This window comes from Mus musculus, chromosome 8 (assembly GCF_000001635.26).
Source record: "Mus musculus strain C57BL/6J chromosome 8, GRCm38.p6 C57BL/6J".
Lineage (NCBI taxonomy): Eukaryota > Metazoa > Chordata > Mammalia > Rodentia > Muridae > Mus > Mus musculus.
The window spans coordinates 128,977,157-128,994,659 of record NC_000074.6 but is presented as its reverse complement, the minus strand read 5'-3'; the positions used below and the strand labels follow the sequence as shown (position 1 = coordinate 128,994,659).

At 38.3% G+C, this 17,503-nt stretch overlaps 1 protein-coding gene across 1 annotated transcript in view; it reads left to right on the top strand.

The window, feature by feature from the left end:
* Ccdc7a (coiled-coil domain containing 7A) overlaps window positions 1–14,641 on the top strand; it is an 85,474-nt gene extending 70,833 nt beyond the window's left edge. Inside the window, exons 10-14 of the mRNA NM_029061.3 lie at window positions 1,581–1,637; window positions 5,828–5,900; window positions 9,250–9,280; window positions 9,616–9,705; window positions 14,477–14,641. Of these exons, the coding sequence (NP_083337.1) occupies window positions 1,581–1,637; window positions 5,828–5,900; window positions 9,250–9,280; window positions 9,616–9,705; window positions 14,477–14,629 (404 nt within the window). The 3' untranslated portion in view covers window positions 14,630–14,641. The remainder of the gene's footprint in view (window positions 1–1,580; window positions 1,638–5,827; window positions 5,901–9,249; window positions 9,281–9,615; window positions 9,706–14,476) is intronic.
* The last annotated feature ends 2,862 nt before the right edge of the window (window positions 14,642–17,503 follow it).

The window sequence follows — 17,503 nt, the reverse complement described above, 5'->3', positions numbered from 1 at the left end:
TATTGTTTTTACTTTCATTTTTAGATCCTGGATGGTTTTGTTCAATCCCTTTACCTGTTTGTGTTTTCCTGTAATTTTTAAAAGGGATTTTTGTGTTTCCTCTTTAGGAGCTTCTACCTGTTTAGCTGTGTTCTCCTGTACTTCTTTAAGGGAGTTATCAATGTCTTTCTTAAAATCCTCTACCAATATCTTGAGATATGATTTTAAATCTGAATCTTCCTTTTACAGTGTGTTGGGGTATCCATCACTCACTGTGGTGGGAGTACTGGGTTCTGATGTTGCCAAGTAGTCTTGGTTTCTGCTGCTAAGATTCTTGAGTTTGCCTTTCACTATCTGGTAATCTGTTGTTAGATGTTCTTGTTGTCTCTGACTGGAGCTTGTTTCTCCTTTTAGTCTGTAAGCCTGTGTCAGCACTCCTGGGAGACCAGCTTTCTCCTGGCAAAACCAGTGCACAAATGGTTGCGGAACAGCCCCACCTCCCTGTGCTATCCTGAGTGGACCAGCTTTAGAGAGTCACAGGAGAGAAAATGGGCATCATATCTGAGCAGGGTCTGATCCTTCCTAGAGTCAAGCTCTCCTCTGGCTTGGAAGTTGCACAGAGGACTGAGGAGCAACTCCACTTCCTGGGTGCAGATGTAGACCCGTAGAAGCCTGTTCCAACTGCTCTGCTGCTTCTGTGGCCTGTGCACTCCTGAGTGACAAAAGCAAATATTCTTAAAAGATGATTGCTGTTATGAGTTGGTCATTGTCCCCATAAAGTTTAGAGAGTTCAAGTATAGAACACATTATGAATCATTCAAATGTATGGTAATACATGACAGTCTGTTAATGTTGTAGTAGGTCTACAAATCGGTTTATCTCAGGAAAGTTAGAAATACCTTGCAACCTTCAAATGTGAATAGTGATTATTGAGTGAAGAAGGAAAATATTGGTCATTTGAGATGTCAATAATATATTAACATGAGAATTAAAACGAGATCAGCAGTACTAATGTTACAGAGGTCCTGCTTGTAGTACTAAAGTCTTTGGGCATTTTTAGTATTAAACAAGAAATTGTTAAAAATTTTTTATAGTGAAATAAATGATAATACAGCTTAAATATATAATAGATACAAATTGGATTGCTAGTGAAAGAAAGTGAAATGGACTGATTAGAAACCTCTTTAACTGATATAATTGACAAAACTTGGATATTGAAGGCAAAGAAAATGTAATGAGGTACTCATGCTAGTTTCAGCCAATAGAGATGAATAGAAGAGGAAAAATGAGTAGTGGGAGGGTGTGGCACAGTTGCAGAGCACCTGCCTATCCACCAAGATCTGGGTTTGATCCCTGGTGTTGCACAAGAGATAGGAAAAGCATGTTTTACAGAGAAAATGATGTATCTGTAAGTGGCTATTATCCATATTCATTCAGACACCACAGCCCAAGTGCATGATTCCAAGGGTTTGATATTGGAAGCTGTTGTTTTTTCTTTCCTTTGGGTGAATCATTAAAGTTAATATTGTAGACTATGAGCCCAACTAGTGTGTAGAACTATATATAAAATATATAATGGTGGATACTTGTATCTATTTCAGAGTTCATAACATCCCATTCAGCTTTAGAATCTCAAACTGAAACTGAAAGTCAGTCAGGTAAGCAGCCATTCATTTAAATATCATCACATTAACACCTCCTAAAGGTTCCATAACCTTCCCTATTACTTCCTTGGTCCAACTGAGGACCAAGTGTTCATGTTACTGAGCCTGTGGGAACATTCTCATTCATACCAAAATAGTTAAGAAACTTTTGCATTCTTGATGCTTTTTTTCAAGATTTTGTCTGTTTGTTGGTTTGTTTGTTTTTAAGAGAAAGTGTCAGGTATCCCAGGTTGACTTCAAACAACAGCTTACTTTCTGCAGTCTGTACTAGTGATGACTGCATGAGTTTTCATATGCAGTACACAAGCACCTGCATGGGGACCTGTTGTGGTTTTTGGTAGCAAAGGCTGTTTGGATTCTCGTGTGTGTGTGTGTCTATGTTATCACCCAAGAGAAGCTGTAGCAGGGAGATATATGTTGGTGACCACTGAAGCAAGAACCAAACATAGATTTCTGTTCTGTGCCACAGGTTCTTATAGGCTAGCTGGGTCTGTGAGATCCAGATGCTGCTGAATTCTGAGGTACTACTTTCTTAGCAACCTCAGTGGGGATGTTCCTGCAGCATCTGAAACTCTGGTGTCTGCTTTGCCAGTTCTGTCAGACTGGCCCAAAAGCTGGGCTCTTGCACATATGTAGCAGAAATTGCATCAGATCCTTGGGCTGAAAGCTTGTGTGACCTGGTAGCAGCTTTTATGTTTGAGACCTGGGCACCCAAAGTAGCATTGAAGCTTGGGTTGCAGTGTGAGCACAGTGCAGCTCTGAGGTCCTGGGCACTTCTTAGATGCAGGGATGGCTCTCCTGGCTGCTTATATGGGAGGGAGAGAATTCTGGTATGATTTTCATCTTTTTTCTTTATATAAGGTTATTTTTGCTCCCTTTGACTTTTTCACATTTTTCTCTTCATCTTTGATTTTTAGGGAGTTTGAATATCATTACATGTTTAAGTGCATATTTTAAAATTTTGGTTTTATTTTTGTTTTTTGTTTTTTGTTTTTTTGTTTTTCAGCTTTGGAACAACCAAGTGGTTCACCAGGTATAAAAGTACCTACTGCAAAAGCTTGGTGATCTGAGTTAGTCCTTGGAACTCGTGTAATATTAGAAGGAGGAATTTAGACTCCATAGAGTTGTGCTAAACTGTCCGCACTCAGGCTCTGTTATAATCACCCCATATACATAAATATCATGCATACCCATACAATGATAACAAAAGTTTCAAATGACACATGCCTTAATATCTGTCATTAATTTTAGAAAAGGTGTAGTCATCACTACTTGACATTGCTTTCATTTGCCCCTTTATCACTTATTACCCCATTAGGCATGTATTACACCTCTTTTTATTATCCCATTAGGCATATATTGCACCTGTTTTTATTACCCCAATAGTCATATATTATACCTGTTTTCATTATCCCATTAGGCATATATTACACTGTTTTTATTACCCCATTATGCATGTATTATATCTGTTTTTATTACCCCAATAGCCATATATTACACATGTTTTTATTACCCTATTAGACATGCATTGCACTTGTTTTTTTAACTGAGCATTGAATTCACAGATCTTGAATGCTCAATTACATTTTTACCTCATTCGCTTCTTAGTTTGGGGAGTTCCTAAAGACAGTTTCATACTCACTGACTTTTTTCAAGTAAGTTGCTTTAACAGTCTACAAAATACTCTTAAGAATTGTTGTAAAATGTGCAGGTTGTTTTCCAAAGGATTCCAAGTATTAAATCACATTTTTTTTTTTTACCTTACAGTAGCTACATAGAATTGACATGTATATTAGACAACAATATAACATTACCTGGTTATTATGATTATTAAAATAGCCATTCCTGGTCCTGAAGATCCAAACCAGCAGGTTCTCCATGAAACAGGACATCAACAGAATTTCCAAGAGGAATCCCTGTGAGGATCCAGTATTTATAGTGTAGCAGAAGCCATAGGCCTTGAAACAAACCAATGACTTACTGCAATGAAGAACTGCAATAAAGATGAGAGGACAAATAGCTATACTGTATGATCTACTGTGACACACTTCAACTCCCACAACAAGATGGTTTTCGATGTTTTTTTGTTTGTTTTCATTTTCATTCTATCTTATTATTTTCTTTTGTGGGAGAGGTTGCAAAGGGTGGAGTGCAGATACAAAAGTATGGGGGGGATAAATGGGATTGCGGTGCATGATGTGAAATTCACAAAGAATCAGTAAAAGTGTTTTTAAAAACAGCCCACATAGATTAGAACACATGTGATTGGGACAATGCAAGTGCTTTTAAAGGCGTGAAAGCGATTATTCTGCATTTCTTCTTTCCTTTCCTTTCCTTTCCTTTCCTTTCCTTTCCTTTCCTTTCCTTTCCTTTCCTTTCCTTTCCTTTCCTTTCCTTTCCTTCCCTTCCCTTCCCTTCCCTTCCCTTCCCTTCCCTTCCCTTCCCTTCCCTTCCCTTCCCTTCCCTTCCCTTCCCTTCCCTTCCCTTCCCTTCCCTTTCCTTTCCTTTCCTTTCCTTTCCTTTCCTTCTTTTCCTTTCCTCTTTCCTTCCCTCTTTCCTTCCCTCTTTCCTTTCCCCTTCCCTTCCCTTTCCCTTTCCCCTTCCTCTTCCCCGCCCCTTTTCCCCCCCATTTCCCTGCCCCTTTCCCCCCGCCCCTTTCCCCTTCTCCTTCACCCTTCTCCTTTTCCCTTCCCCTTCCCCACCCCTTTCCCTGCCCCTTTCTCCCACCCCTTTCCCCTTCCCCTTCACCCTTCTCCTTTTCCCTTCCCTTCATCCTTCTCCTTTTCCCGCCCCTTTCCCCTTCCCCTTCACCCTTCTCCTTTTCCCTTCCCTTCACCCTTCTCCCTTTTCCCTTCCCTTCACCCTTCTCCCTTTTCCCTTCCCTTTTCCCTTCCCTTTTCCCTTCCCTTTTCCCTTCCCTTTTCCCTTCCCTTTTCCCTTCCCTTTTCCCTTCCCTTTTCCCTTCCCTTTTCCCTTCCCTTTTCCCTTCCCTTTTCCCTTCCCTTCCCTTCCCTTCCCTTCCCTTCCCTTCCCTTCCCTTTCCTTTTGTTTTTTTTCCAAGACAGAGATTATTTTGTGTAGCCTTGGCTATCCAGTAAATAGCTCTGTAGACAGGCTGGACACTAACTCTAAGAGTTTGCCTGGCTCTGCATGCTGGAATTAAAGGTGTTTGCCAATACTAACCTTTATTTATTTATTTATTCATTCATTTATTTATTGTTTAAATACATCATTTTCTTTTTTGTTGTTTTTCAATTTTCAAGATTTACTTATTTAGTTAGTTATTATATATGTGAGTACACTGTTGTTCTCTTCAGACACACCAGAAGAGGGCATCAGATTCCATTGCAGATGGTTGTAAGACACCATGTGGTTGCTGGGAATTGAACTCAGGACCTCTGGAAGAACAGCCAGTGCTCTTAACTTCTCAGCCACCTCTCCAGCCCCCTTTTTAATTATTTTAAGATTTACCTATTCATGTATTTCATGTATATATGTATATGAGCACTCGGTCTTTATGTGTATCAGAAGAGGGAATCTAATCCCATTACAGATAGTTCTGAGCCACCACGTGGTTGCTCAGAATTGAATTGAGAACCTGTGGAAGAGCAGTCAGTGTTCTTAACCTCTGAGCCATCTCTCCAGACCAGCATTATTTATTTTTAAATTTTTATTTTATCTACTTTATACTTATTGCCTGTGTCAGTCACAAGGCATTCTTTACTACTGTAGAGCTTTAGCATTTCTTTTTACTTTTTTATTAGAGTTTCTATTTATATTATCCATCTGCTCTTGTATGTTCTCAATTTTCCCCTAGGTAATAAATACTGATAATTAATTGTTTAAAATTTCTGCCTGATAACTTAAAAAATTTACTATATCTGAAATCCTGTGCTCATAGTTGCCTATCTATTCAGAATGTTGTTCTCCCCACCTGCCCCATCCTCTTGGTATACCTTGCATCATAGGTATTTTCTATTGAAATTTCTCTAATTGAAATTCCAATTTTCTATTTGAAATAATTGTAACTCAGAGATGATATATAGGAATAAGTAAAATAATGTAATTATGGTTGAAAGAATCATGTCACCTCCTTGCAATTATTTAGTTTTCTCATGCATATCAGTGAACTGTATGATCCTATAACTTCAGCTATTATAACACCTTTATGTATTCTGTAATAGGAACTCCTTCAGTGACTACTCGGATGGCCAGGATGATAAAAATATTTGAAAATCAGTCAACTATGTTAGAGAAGTAAGCTTTGGAAATAATTATCTTATTTTCTACTTAAAATTTTGAGTGCATAGAATAGAAACATTGGGAGCATAGAAGAGAAATAAGGCCGTCATCATAAGCTGACCTCTTTTGTTCTCATTAATAAATTTATTTATTCACTTTATGGCCTGGTCAAACTTCGCTTCCTCCTCTCCTCCTCACCCATTCCTCCACCCCCTTTTCCTCAAAGAAGGGGAGGCCACCCATTGGTACCAACCTGCAAGATACATCAAGTCCCAGCAGGACTAAGTGAATTCTTTCCCACTGGGGCCAGAGAAATGAGAAAGGGATCCAAAGCAGGCAACAGAGTCATAGACTGTTCCCCACTTTAATTGTTAGGGGCCAACATGAAAAACAACCTGCACATCTGTTACAAATGGCATAGGTCCATCCTGTGCATGGTCTTTGGTTGAAAATTTAGTCTCTGTGAGCCCCTATAGGATCAAGTTAGTTTAGTCTGTAGGTCTTTTTGTGGGGTCCTTGATGTATCAGACTCCCTCAAGCCTTCCCCCAACTCTTCCACCAAACTCCCTGAGTTGTACCTATTGTTTGACTGTGGGTCTCTGCATCTGTTTCAGTCAGCTGCTAGATAAGAGCTCTCAGAAGACAGTTATGTTAGGTCCCTGTCTGCAAGTCATTATCATTAATAATGTTAGGGGTCGGCTCTTTCCTATAAGGAGGGTCTCAAGTTGGGCCAGGCATTAGTTGGCCATTCCCTAGATATCTGCTCCATCTTTATCCCTGCACTTTTTGAAAGCAGGAGAAATTTTGGGTCCAAGGTTTTGTAGATGGGCTGGCTGATGTCTGCCTTCTTCAACCGCAAGTCTGAACTGGCTGCAGGAAGTGAAGTCTTCAGGCTCCATATCCCTAGCTGGTACATGGCTCAGCTAAGGTCACCCCCATAGATTCCTGGACACCTACCATATCCCTGAGATGCTGTCTTAGTCAGGGTTTCTATTCCTGCACAAACATCATGACCAAGAAGCAAGTTGGGGAGGAAAGAATTTACTCAGCTTACACTTCCACATTGCTGCTCATCACCAAAAGAAGTCAGAACTGGAACTCAAGCAGGTCAGGAAGCAGAATGTGATGCAGAGCATTGGAGGGATGTTTCTTACTGGCTTGCTTCCCCTGGCTTGCTCAGCTTGCTTTTTTATAGAATCCAAGACTCCCAGCTCAGGGATGGCACCACCCACATGGGGCCCTTCCCCCTTGATCACTAATTGAGAAAATGCCTTACTGCTGGATCTCATGGAGGCATTTTCTCAACTGAAGCTCCTTTCTCTGTAACTCCAGCCTGTGTCAAGAGACACACAAAACCAGCCAGGAATAAAGATGCCCTCCCACTGATTTCTGTTCTCTCTCCCAGCCTCCTCCAACCCCTCAAAAGAGAAAAGGGAAATAGGATAGATAAAAGTATGGATGGAGGCAACTGGAAATTGAGGATCAAGTCAGGAAATAGGGAGAAAGGATTGTTGGAGGGAATATGGGTAGATAAGGCTAAAATCAAGAAATATTTGAGGGCCTATCTCCAATAGAGTGACACAGGGTATATCAATCACTCCAGGGCAGGCCTCATATTCAGGAGTAGTCTTCCATTGTATAATGAACTCCATAGTTTTTTGTTTGTTTGTGCTTTTAGTTGGTTACAATTTGATGGGTTTTACTTGTTAATTTGTTTTGTTTTTATATTTATTTTGGGTGGTGCTTTATTTTGTTTTTATTTTTGGGTGTTTTTTGTATTAAATTTTTTTGTTCTTTCCATAAAGAATATAAAGTTGGCTAGGTGGAGAGAAGAGTCTGAAAGGAGTTGGGGGAGGAGAAGTATATGGTCAAAATATATTTCAACTTAAAAATTGTTTTAAACAATAGAATTATGATTAAAAGATAAAACAGCTGACCTTGTACATGTATTTATGCATTTGTCTTAATTTGGATTTTATTGCTATGAAGAGATACCATAACCATGGCGACTCTTATAAAGAAAACATTTTACTGGGGCTGTCTTACATTTTCAGAGGTTTAGTCTATTATTGTCATAGTGGGGAGCATGGCACCATCTAAGCAGATATGGTGCTGGAGAAAAAGCAGACAGTTCTACATCTTGACCTGCAGGCAGCAGAAAGAACTGTGTACCATACTGGGCATAACATGGGCACAGGAGACTTCAAAGTCCACTCCCACAGTGATATACTTCCTCCAACAAGGCCACACCTTCTAATAGTGCCCTTCCCTATAGGCCAAGTATTCAACCTCATGAGTCTATGGGGGGCATACCTACTCAAACCACCCTATTCTACTCCCTGGCCTCCATGCACCTGTAGTCATGACATAATGCAAAATTCATTTAGTCCAACTTCAAAAGTCTCCACAGTCTATCACAGCCACAACAATATTTAAAAGTCCAAAGTTTGAAGTTTCTTCTGAGATTCATGCAATCACTTGACTATAATTCCCTATAAAATCGAAATAACAAACATATCACATACAATATATGGTGCATACAGGATATACATTACCACTCCAAACTGTAGGCATAGTAAGGAAACACTGAACCAAAGCAAGTCTGAAAACTAGCTAAAGGAACTCCAAACTCTGCATTTCCATGTCTGATATCAAATGCTCTTCAGATTTCTAACTTCTTTTAACTTTGTTGAGTTCAACACAATTTTTTTTCTCTTGAGCTGTTTTCACTCCTTGTTAGCAGCCTTCCTTGGCAGGTATCCCATGGCACAGGCATATCTGACCTCTTGGGGTACCCAAGAAAACCCAGCCTTTACCTTCACAGCTTCGCACAATGACCTCTCTGGGCCTTCATGCAGGGACATCCCAGCTACATACCTGGCTTTAGTGGTTTTCCTTAGTTGCTGAGGGAGATTCCATAACTGCTTCCTTCTGTCCTTGATTCTAAAGCCAGAATCACATGGCTGAAGCTCCTAAGTTCTTCTGCTTGATGGGGCTGGAATATATACCCCTTATTCAATTACATCTTCACCACATTCTGTTTTCCATGGTTTCCTTCACTACCTAAGTTTGGCTGTCCTGGAACTTGCTCTGTAGACCAGGCTGGCCTTGAACTCAGAGACCTACATGTCTCTGTCTCCTGAGTGCTGGGATTAAAGGAGTGTTAATTATAGGATACTGTTGGTGGATATATGTAGAGAGGATCCTGGCAGAAGTTTAGATTTTGGCTATAGCAGAGGAGTAGGTTGTGAGACTAGAAAGAGGGCACTTGTTAAAAATCTCTGTAAAAAAACATAAATGTGTTCCATTAACTTGAATATGCATATATTTAATATATTATAGTTACTTTTGGTCTGTTTTTCAGAGCTTTAAATGATCAGCAAACAATTGAGTCTGTAAGTATAACATTCTTAATTGGATATTGCACTTTGTCCTTGAAATTTGAAGAGACTCTAGAAATGACCATTTTCTCTCATTGTAATTAGAGATAAGCACTCACTCAGCTTATGCAGGTTATGAACTAGTAGGAATTGCATGCTATTTTTCACTTTATTGACATCAAGATCATTCAGAAACACTTATGAAATACTAAACTGTAGTCTATTTCTTATCTAGATCCAAATGGCAGTTTAGAAATTAATGCCATTGGCCCATTCTTTGTTCATTCTTTAGTGAAGTAAACCTAATGGAGATGCTTAATTTTAGTTGTAATTATTACATTTGTCTTTAGAAATATAAACAGTTGGAAACTGATTTTCAAATGTTAATAATGGAGAAAACCCTGCTGGAAGCAGAAATACGAAGGCTGAGAGAAATAGAGGTTGGTACATGTAACTGATAAAAATGACATGCAGTATCAAATAATGCCTAGTATCACACAGATGGGACTCTAAAGTGATATTTACTTGTTTTATGGCACATAACTTTCAGCATAATTTTTAGGAGCTCTAATTCAAAACCCTAATGTTCTAAATTTCCATATTAACTATCAAAGTCATAGGATGAAAATAGAAACAGCTTAATCATTGTAAAAGACACCTACTTTTTATTTTAACTTTTGTTTCTTTTTATTTATTATTCTTGGATGTGGAGTTGGTGAAAATCTTTTCCCATTATGTAGGCTGTAGTGTTGCCCTATTGATGATGTCTTGCTGGGGGCCTGCCCTAACTTTTGGGGACCAGTACTGGGTACTCATCAACACAGTATTGGATGAAAGCTAAAGACTGATAATCCTTGTTCTTATAATTTTATTATTTGTTCTTAAATACATACTATTCTCTTACTCTATAACACAGATGAGGTGAAGTCTCTAGGGACCTTGCCTCTCAGAGCTCATAGCAGATGATGGGCCATCTCCGGAGAAATGACCTAACAGCCTTTGCCCTTCCTAGATGGCTCCTGACAGTGTCCTTTGCCTTACAGAAGCTTTTCAGTTTTATGAGGTCACATTTATTAATTGTTGATTTTAGTGCCTGCACTATACATGTTCTATTTAAGAAGTTGTCTTCTCTGCCAGAGTATTCAAGGGTATTTCCTACTTTCTCTTCTATTAAGTTCAGTGTGCCTGATTCTATGTTGAGGTCTTTGATTCACTTGGACTTCAGTTTTGTTCAGGGCAATAAATATGGATCTATTTGCATTCTTCTACATGCAGACATCCAGGTTGACCAACACCATTTGTTGGAAATTCTTTTTTGTTTCTAGTGAGTATTTCTGGATTCTTTAATAAGAAGAAAACAGGTGTCCAAATGAGTGTGAATTGATTACATTGATTAATATGTCTGTTTTTATGCTAACACCATGTAGTTTTTATTATCATAGTCCTGTAGTACAGCTTCAAATCAGTGGCAGTGAGTTGAATCTGGAAGTTCTTTTATTGTTCAGAACTGTTTTAGCTATCCTGATTTCTGTCTTTATATAACAAATTGAGTATTGTCCTTTCAATGTCAGCAAAAAATTGTATTGAAATTTTGATGGGGATTGCATTGAATCTGTAGATGGCTTTTTTTTTCAGTGTCAATAAAAATATATTGCTTTATTTTTTATTTACCCATTAATCACCATTTCTTACCCAGTCATTTTAAAAGTTGTTTTTTTTTCTTTTCTTTTTTTTATGTTTTTTATTACGTATTTTCCTCAATTACATTTCCAATGCTCTCCCAAAAGTCCCCCATACCCTCCCCCCCACTTCCCTACCCACCCATTCCCATTTTTTGGCCCTGGCGTTCCCCTGTACTGGGGCATATAAAGTTTGTGTGTCCAATGGTCCTCTCTTTCCAGTGATGGCCGACTAGGCCATCTTTTGATACATATGGAGCTATTGTCAAGAGCTCCGGGGTACTGGTTAGTTCATAATGTTGTTCCACCTATAGGGTGGCAGATCCCTTTAGCTCCTTGGATACTTTCTCTAGCTCCTCCATTGGGGGCCCTGTGATCCATCCATTAGCTGACTGTGAGCATCCACTTCTGTGTTTGCTAGGCCCCGGCATAGTCTCACAAGAGACAGCTATATCTGGGTCCTTTCAGCAAAATCTTGCTAGTGTATGCAATGGTGTCAGCATTTGGAAGCTGATTATGGGGTGGATCCCTGGATATGGCAGTCTCTAGATGGTCCATTCTTTCGTCACAGCTCCAAGCTTTGTCTCTGTAACTCTTTCCATGGGTGTTTTGTTCCCAATTCTAAGAAGGGGCACAGTGTCCCCACTTTGGTCTTCATTCTTCTTGAGTTTCATGCATTTAGCAAATTGTAGATGGCTTTTTGTAAGATGGCCATTTTCACTATATTAATTCTACCAATCCATGAGCATGAAAGATTTTTTTTTATTTTCTGATATCCTCTTCAGTTTCATGAAAGACATTTACATGGCAAATATTTAACTTTGTAAATTTGTTAGTGAATGAGAGAGTCAAAGTTTTTGTTTTCCTCCCAACCTCTGGAGCTGAAGACTGAACCCAGGGCCTTTTGGTTATTAGGCAGAAACTACCACTACACTAAATCCACAAACCCCAAGTCTTTTAAGTGCATTCTATGTTCTCTATAACTACTTAATTATATCAACTATAATTATAATTAGTTAACTATAGTAACTAGTATGAGTAGAAATTAGTACAGTACCAATGATATAAGAAAATTTGCTCCCCTTTGTTTTCTCTTCTTACTATTTTTACTCATTTTATAAATCCAAACTACAGGCAAGAGTCAGATAAAGCAAATTGTTATGAACCAGTTAAATCATTATATGTATAGTTAAAACACTCTTTTGGATTTATGGAGGCATTTTTTCTTATATTTTCTTAGCAGGCTAGCTAAGAACTCACTTCAACCCACCTGCCTTAATCTCCCAAGTGCTAGAATATCATGCCTGGAATAGTGTGTCTCATGGAATTCTCTTGAACCCACTTTTGTTGCTTACTTGATATTTCTTTGATATTGTAGGAGAAAGCAGAAATTATTTTCTCTTAATAACCTCTCATTATTTAGTATTTACTGATCTATACTATGTATGAATTTTATAGGAAACATCTTCAAAAGCACACTAGGTTATTTAGAGAATATAATAATTTTTATTAAAATTCATTACTGTTTCCATATTTCTGTTTTTTTATTGTTGATGTTCTTGTTATTGAGACAGTGTCTTTTGTGTTCAGCCTGGCTGAATGATTTTAAATCCCTGATTGTCCTGATTTCTTCTCCTAAGTGCTGGGTTTACAAATCTATACCATTGTTTGTTTCTGTTTCTGTTTGTTTTTGTTTCTGTTTCTGTTTCTTTGTTTTGTTTTGTTTTTTCCAACATTTCTCTGTGTAGCCATAGCTATCTTGGGACTTGCTCTGCAGACCAGGATGGCCTTGAACTCACAGAGATCTCCCTGTGTCTGCCACCCAAGTGCCAGGATTAAAGGTGTGAACTACCACCAGCAACACCTGGCTCTAGCTTTTTATTTTCTAGGGATTATTTCACCCTATGTTTAACTTGTGATAAGTTTACCACTACAGTACATTTTGTACATTGGATTTTTTAAATATAAAATAATCATATACTGTCTTTGTTTTTATTATCTATAATTTTAATAATTGTTAAAATTATTTCTCTACATTCATATATAAAGCAATCTGGTTTTGCAGAGTAGTTTAACAATATTTTGTGTAGGCATGGTGATATAAATACCTATAAGTCTACCATTTGAGAAGCTGAGGCAGGAGAATCATAAGCTTATATCCAGTCTAGATCACTTAGATCCTGTCTCAGAAATGCTTTAAAACATGTGCTCAATAATGATAAAATTATGGCTTTAGATACAAATTTGTTCCAAATACGTTACACAATTTGAATATAATTTGAACTTTATATTTGTGTGTGTTAGTACATTGTAACAAACACAAGTTGAAGGTAGCTTTACCAATGTCTTAGTTAAGGTTTTCTTGTTAAGGTTTTCTTAGTTAAGGTTTTCATGAATAGACACCATGACCACAGCAACGCTTGTAAAGGAAAACATTTTAATTGGGACTGACTTACATTTTCAGGGGTTTAGTCCATTATCATCATGGTGGGAAGCACGGCAGCATGCAGGTAGACATTGTGCTGGAGAAGAAGCTAAGAGTTCCACATCTGAATCTGCAGGCAGCAGAAGAAGACTGTGTGCCACACTGGGCATAGTATGAGCCTAGGACACTTCAAAACCCACCCTCACAGCAGCACATTTTCCCCAACAAGGCCACATCTACTCCAACAAGGCCACACCTCCTAATAGTGCCAATTCCTATGGGCCAAGCATTCAAATATATGAGTATATGGGAGCCATGACTATTCATACCATTATAGCTCAATGATTCTCAACATACAGATTCTCACACAAGTCACATCTGGTGTTTCAACTTCCTTTGCAGTTTCAGATGAACTTGTTTTCACTTCAGGTTCAACCTCAACATATGAGTTTTCTTTACTTGTGTATTCAGACTCATTCACCTTAGTTTTGTATGATGTCATCCTAATGAATTTCTGCATGTCCCCCTGGCTCTACTGCATGTGTGGCACAATCAAGTGACTTTCAGGAGCCATAGACCACACCACAGCAAAACTGAAAACCATCAAAGGAAATTAATTATTTCATTCTGTGAAATTACTCAAAATGTATGTATACAAAGGATAGAGAGAGATCTTTAGTAAAGTGCTCACTGCAGAAGCTGAACACAAATCACCAGAGCCCACGTAAAGAAACTGTGTGCAGTGGTGCATCCATAACCCCAGCACTGGGGAACAGAGATAACCAGATCCCAAGAACTTCTTAGCCAGCCAGTCTAGCCAAAATGGTGAGCTCCATGTTAAATGAGAGAGTCTGCTTCTAAAGGTAAGATAGAAAGTAATAGAGAAAGACCTCTGAGCTTTACACATGTGCATGTGCAAGTACTCCCCACTTAAGTACAAATAGGAACAGCCTAGGTATATCATTAATTTTGCTTTGTTTCAATTCAGATAAATTCCCTGAAACAGTAGAGTAACTCCTAGGGTAAAGGGAAAATCTGAGCAGCATATATTACCATGAACTCCTTATAACTTATGCTATCTTTATTTTGACATGTTCAAAATTGTAGAGAGTAAAGTCTGCAGCCAAAGAAGAGCAAACCAAGAAATCTGGAAAATCAGAAAAGAAAAAATTTAAAGAGAAGGAAAAGTACGACATGAAGATATGTTATCTTTTTATTCCTCAACTTGTAAAAATGTACCTTAATCACGGTTTATTTTAAAATAAAAATAACAAATATATAGTTTTAAATCAGGCAAGGATATGACTGGGAATAGTCAAAAAGGAAAAAAACAAGGAACTGTTACAGGATTAGAAATGGTGAGTGAACTGCAAGAGGTAAGGGGTTTTACTATTACTACTTATTATATTATATACATACTACTTAAAATAATCATTAACTCTATGTCTTATGTGATAAACAAATGGATAACTTTTCTCAAGCCAACTTTTCAACGCTATGATTAAAATGTAAAGTGACTGAGATTTTGAAAGTATACTTGTATTTTTCTTCCCTGAACACTTTTCTTATTTGAAAATCTGATGATAAACAACCTCCACAAAGTGGCTAGATATAAAATTAACCAAAACAAATCAGAAGCCTTTCTTTATACAAATGATAAGTAGGGAAACAACACCCTTCACAATAGTCACAAATAATATATGAAATATCTTGGTATAACTCTAACCAAACAAGTGAAGGATCTGTATGACAAGAACTTCAAGTCTCTGAAGAAAAAAATCAAAGAATATTTTAGAAGATGCAAAGTTCTCCCATGCTCACAGATTGGTAGGATTAGCATAGCAAAAATAGCCATCCTGGGCTGGTGAGATGGCTCAGTGGGTAAGAGCACCCGACTGCTCTTCCGAAGGTCCGGAGTTCAAATCCCAGCAACCACATGGTGGCTCACAACCATCTGTAACGAAATCTGACTCCCTCTTCTGGAGTGTAGTGTACTTACATATAATAAATAAATAAATAAATAAAATCTTAAAAAAAAATAGCCATCCTACCAAAGCAATCTAAAAATTTAGTGCAATCCCAACACAATTCTTCACAGATGTGGAAAGAGCAATTTTTAAAAATTAGATATTTTCTTCACTTACATTTCAAATGCTATCCCAAAAGTCCTCTATACCACTCCCCCCCCCTGCCATGCTCCCCTACCCACCCACTCCCACTTCTTGGACCTGGTGTTCCCCTGTATGAGGGCATATAGAGTTTGCAAGACCAAGGGGCCTCTCTTCCCAATGATGGCCGACTAGGCCATCTTCTGCTACATATGCAGCTAGACACATGAGCTCTGGGGGGTACTGGTTAGTTCATATTGTTGTTCCATTTATAGGGTTGCAGACCCCTTCAGCTCCTTGGGTACTTTCTCTAGCTCCTACATTGGGGGCCCTGTGTTCCATCCTATAGATGACTGTGAGCATCCACTTCTGTATTTGCCAGGTACTCTCATAGCCTCACACAAGACAGCTATATCAGGGTCCTTTCACCCAAATCTTGCTGGCATGTGCAATAAATAGTGTTTGCGTTTGGTGGCTGATTATGGGATGGATCCCTGGGTGGGGTAGTCTCTGGATGGTCCATCTTTTCATCTTAGCTCCAAACTTTGTCTCTGTAAGTCCTTCCATGGGTATTTTGTTCCCTATTCTAAGGAAGAATGAAGTATCCACACGTTGGTCTTCCTTCTTCTTGATTTTCTTGTGTTTTGCAAATTGTATCTTGGGTATTCTAAGTTTCTGGGCTAATATCCACTTATCAGTGAGTGTATATCAAGTGACTTCTTTTGAGATTGGGTTACCTCACTAAGGATGATATCTTCCAGATACATCCATTTGCACAAGAATTTCATAAATTCATTCTTTTTAATAGCTGAGTAGTACTCCATTGTGCAAATGTACCATATTTTCTATATCCATTCCTCTGTTGAGGGACATCTGGGTTCTTCCCGCTTCTGGCTATTATAAATAAGGCAGTTATGAACATAGTGGAGCATGTGTCCTTATTACCAGTTGGAATATCTTCTGGGTATATGCCCAGGAGTGATATTGCTGGATCTTCCAGTAGTACTATGTCCAATTTTCTGAGGAACCATCAGACTGGTTTCCAGAGTGGTTGTACAAGCTTGCAATCCCACCAGCAATGGAGGAGTGTTTCTCGGAAAGAGCAATTCTTAACTTCATATAGAAAAACCAAAAACCCAGGATAACAAAAACAATTTTCAACAATAAAAGAACTTCTGGAGGAATCACCATTCCTAATCTCAAGCTGTACTACATAGCAATAATGATAAAAACTGCATGGTATGTAGACAGACAGGTTAATAATAGGCAGAATAGAATTGAGGACCCAGAAATAAACCTATACACCTATGGACACTTGATCTTTGACAAAGGAGCCAAAAATCATACAATGGTAAAAAGAAAACACCTTCAACAAATGGTGCTGGTCTAACTGGCTGTTTGCAAAGAATGCAAATTGATTCATATTTATCTCCTTGTACAAGTTCAAGTGGATTAAGGACCTCCACATAAAACCAGATACACTCAATCTATCAGAAGAGAAAGTTGAAAATAGCTTCAAATGCATTGGCCCAGGAAAAAATTTCCTGGATAGAACACTCAGGCTCAAGCTTTAAGATCAAAAATTGACAAATGAGACTTCATGAAACTTAAAAGATTCTGTAAGTCAAAGAACACTGTCAATAGGACAGAATGGCAAACTAAGGATTGGGAAAAGCTCTTCACTAACTAGATATTCCACAGAGGGCTAATATCCAAAATATATAAAGAACTCAAGAAGTTAGACACCAACAAACCAAATAGCCCATTTTTTAAAATGGGGTATAGAGTTCAACTGAGAATTCTAAACAGAAGATCTCAAATTGCTGAGAAGCACTTAAAGTAATGTTCAACACCCTTAATCATCATGGAAATGCAAATCAAAACGACCCTGAGATTCCACCTTATACCAATCAGAATGGCAAAGACCAGAAACTCAAGTGACAGTACATGCTGGCAAGGACATGGAGAAAGAGTAACACTCTTTCATTGCTGGTTGGTTTGTAAATTGGTACAACCACTCTGGAAA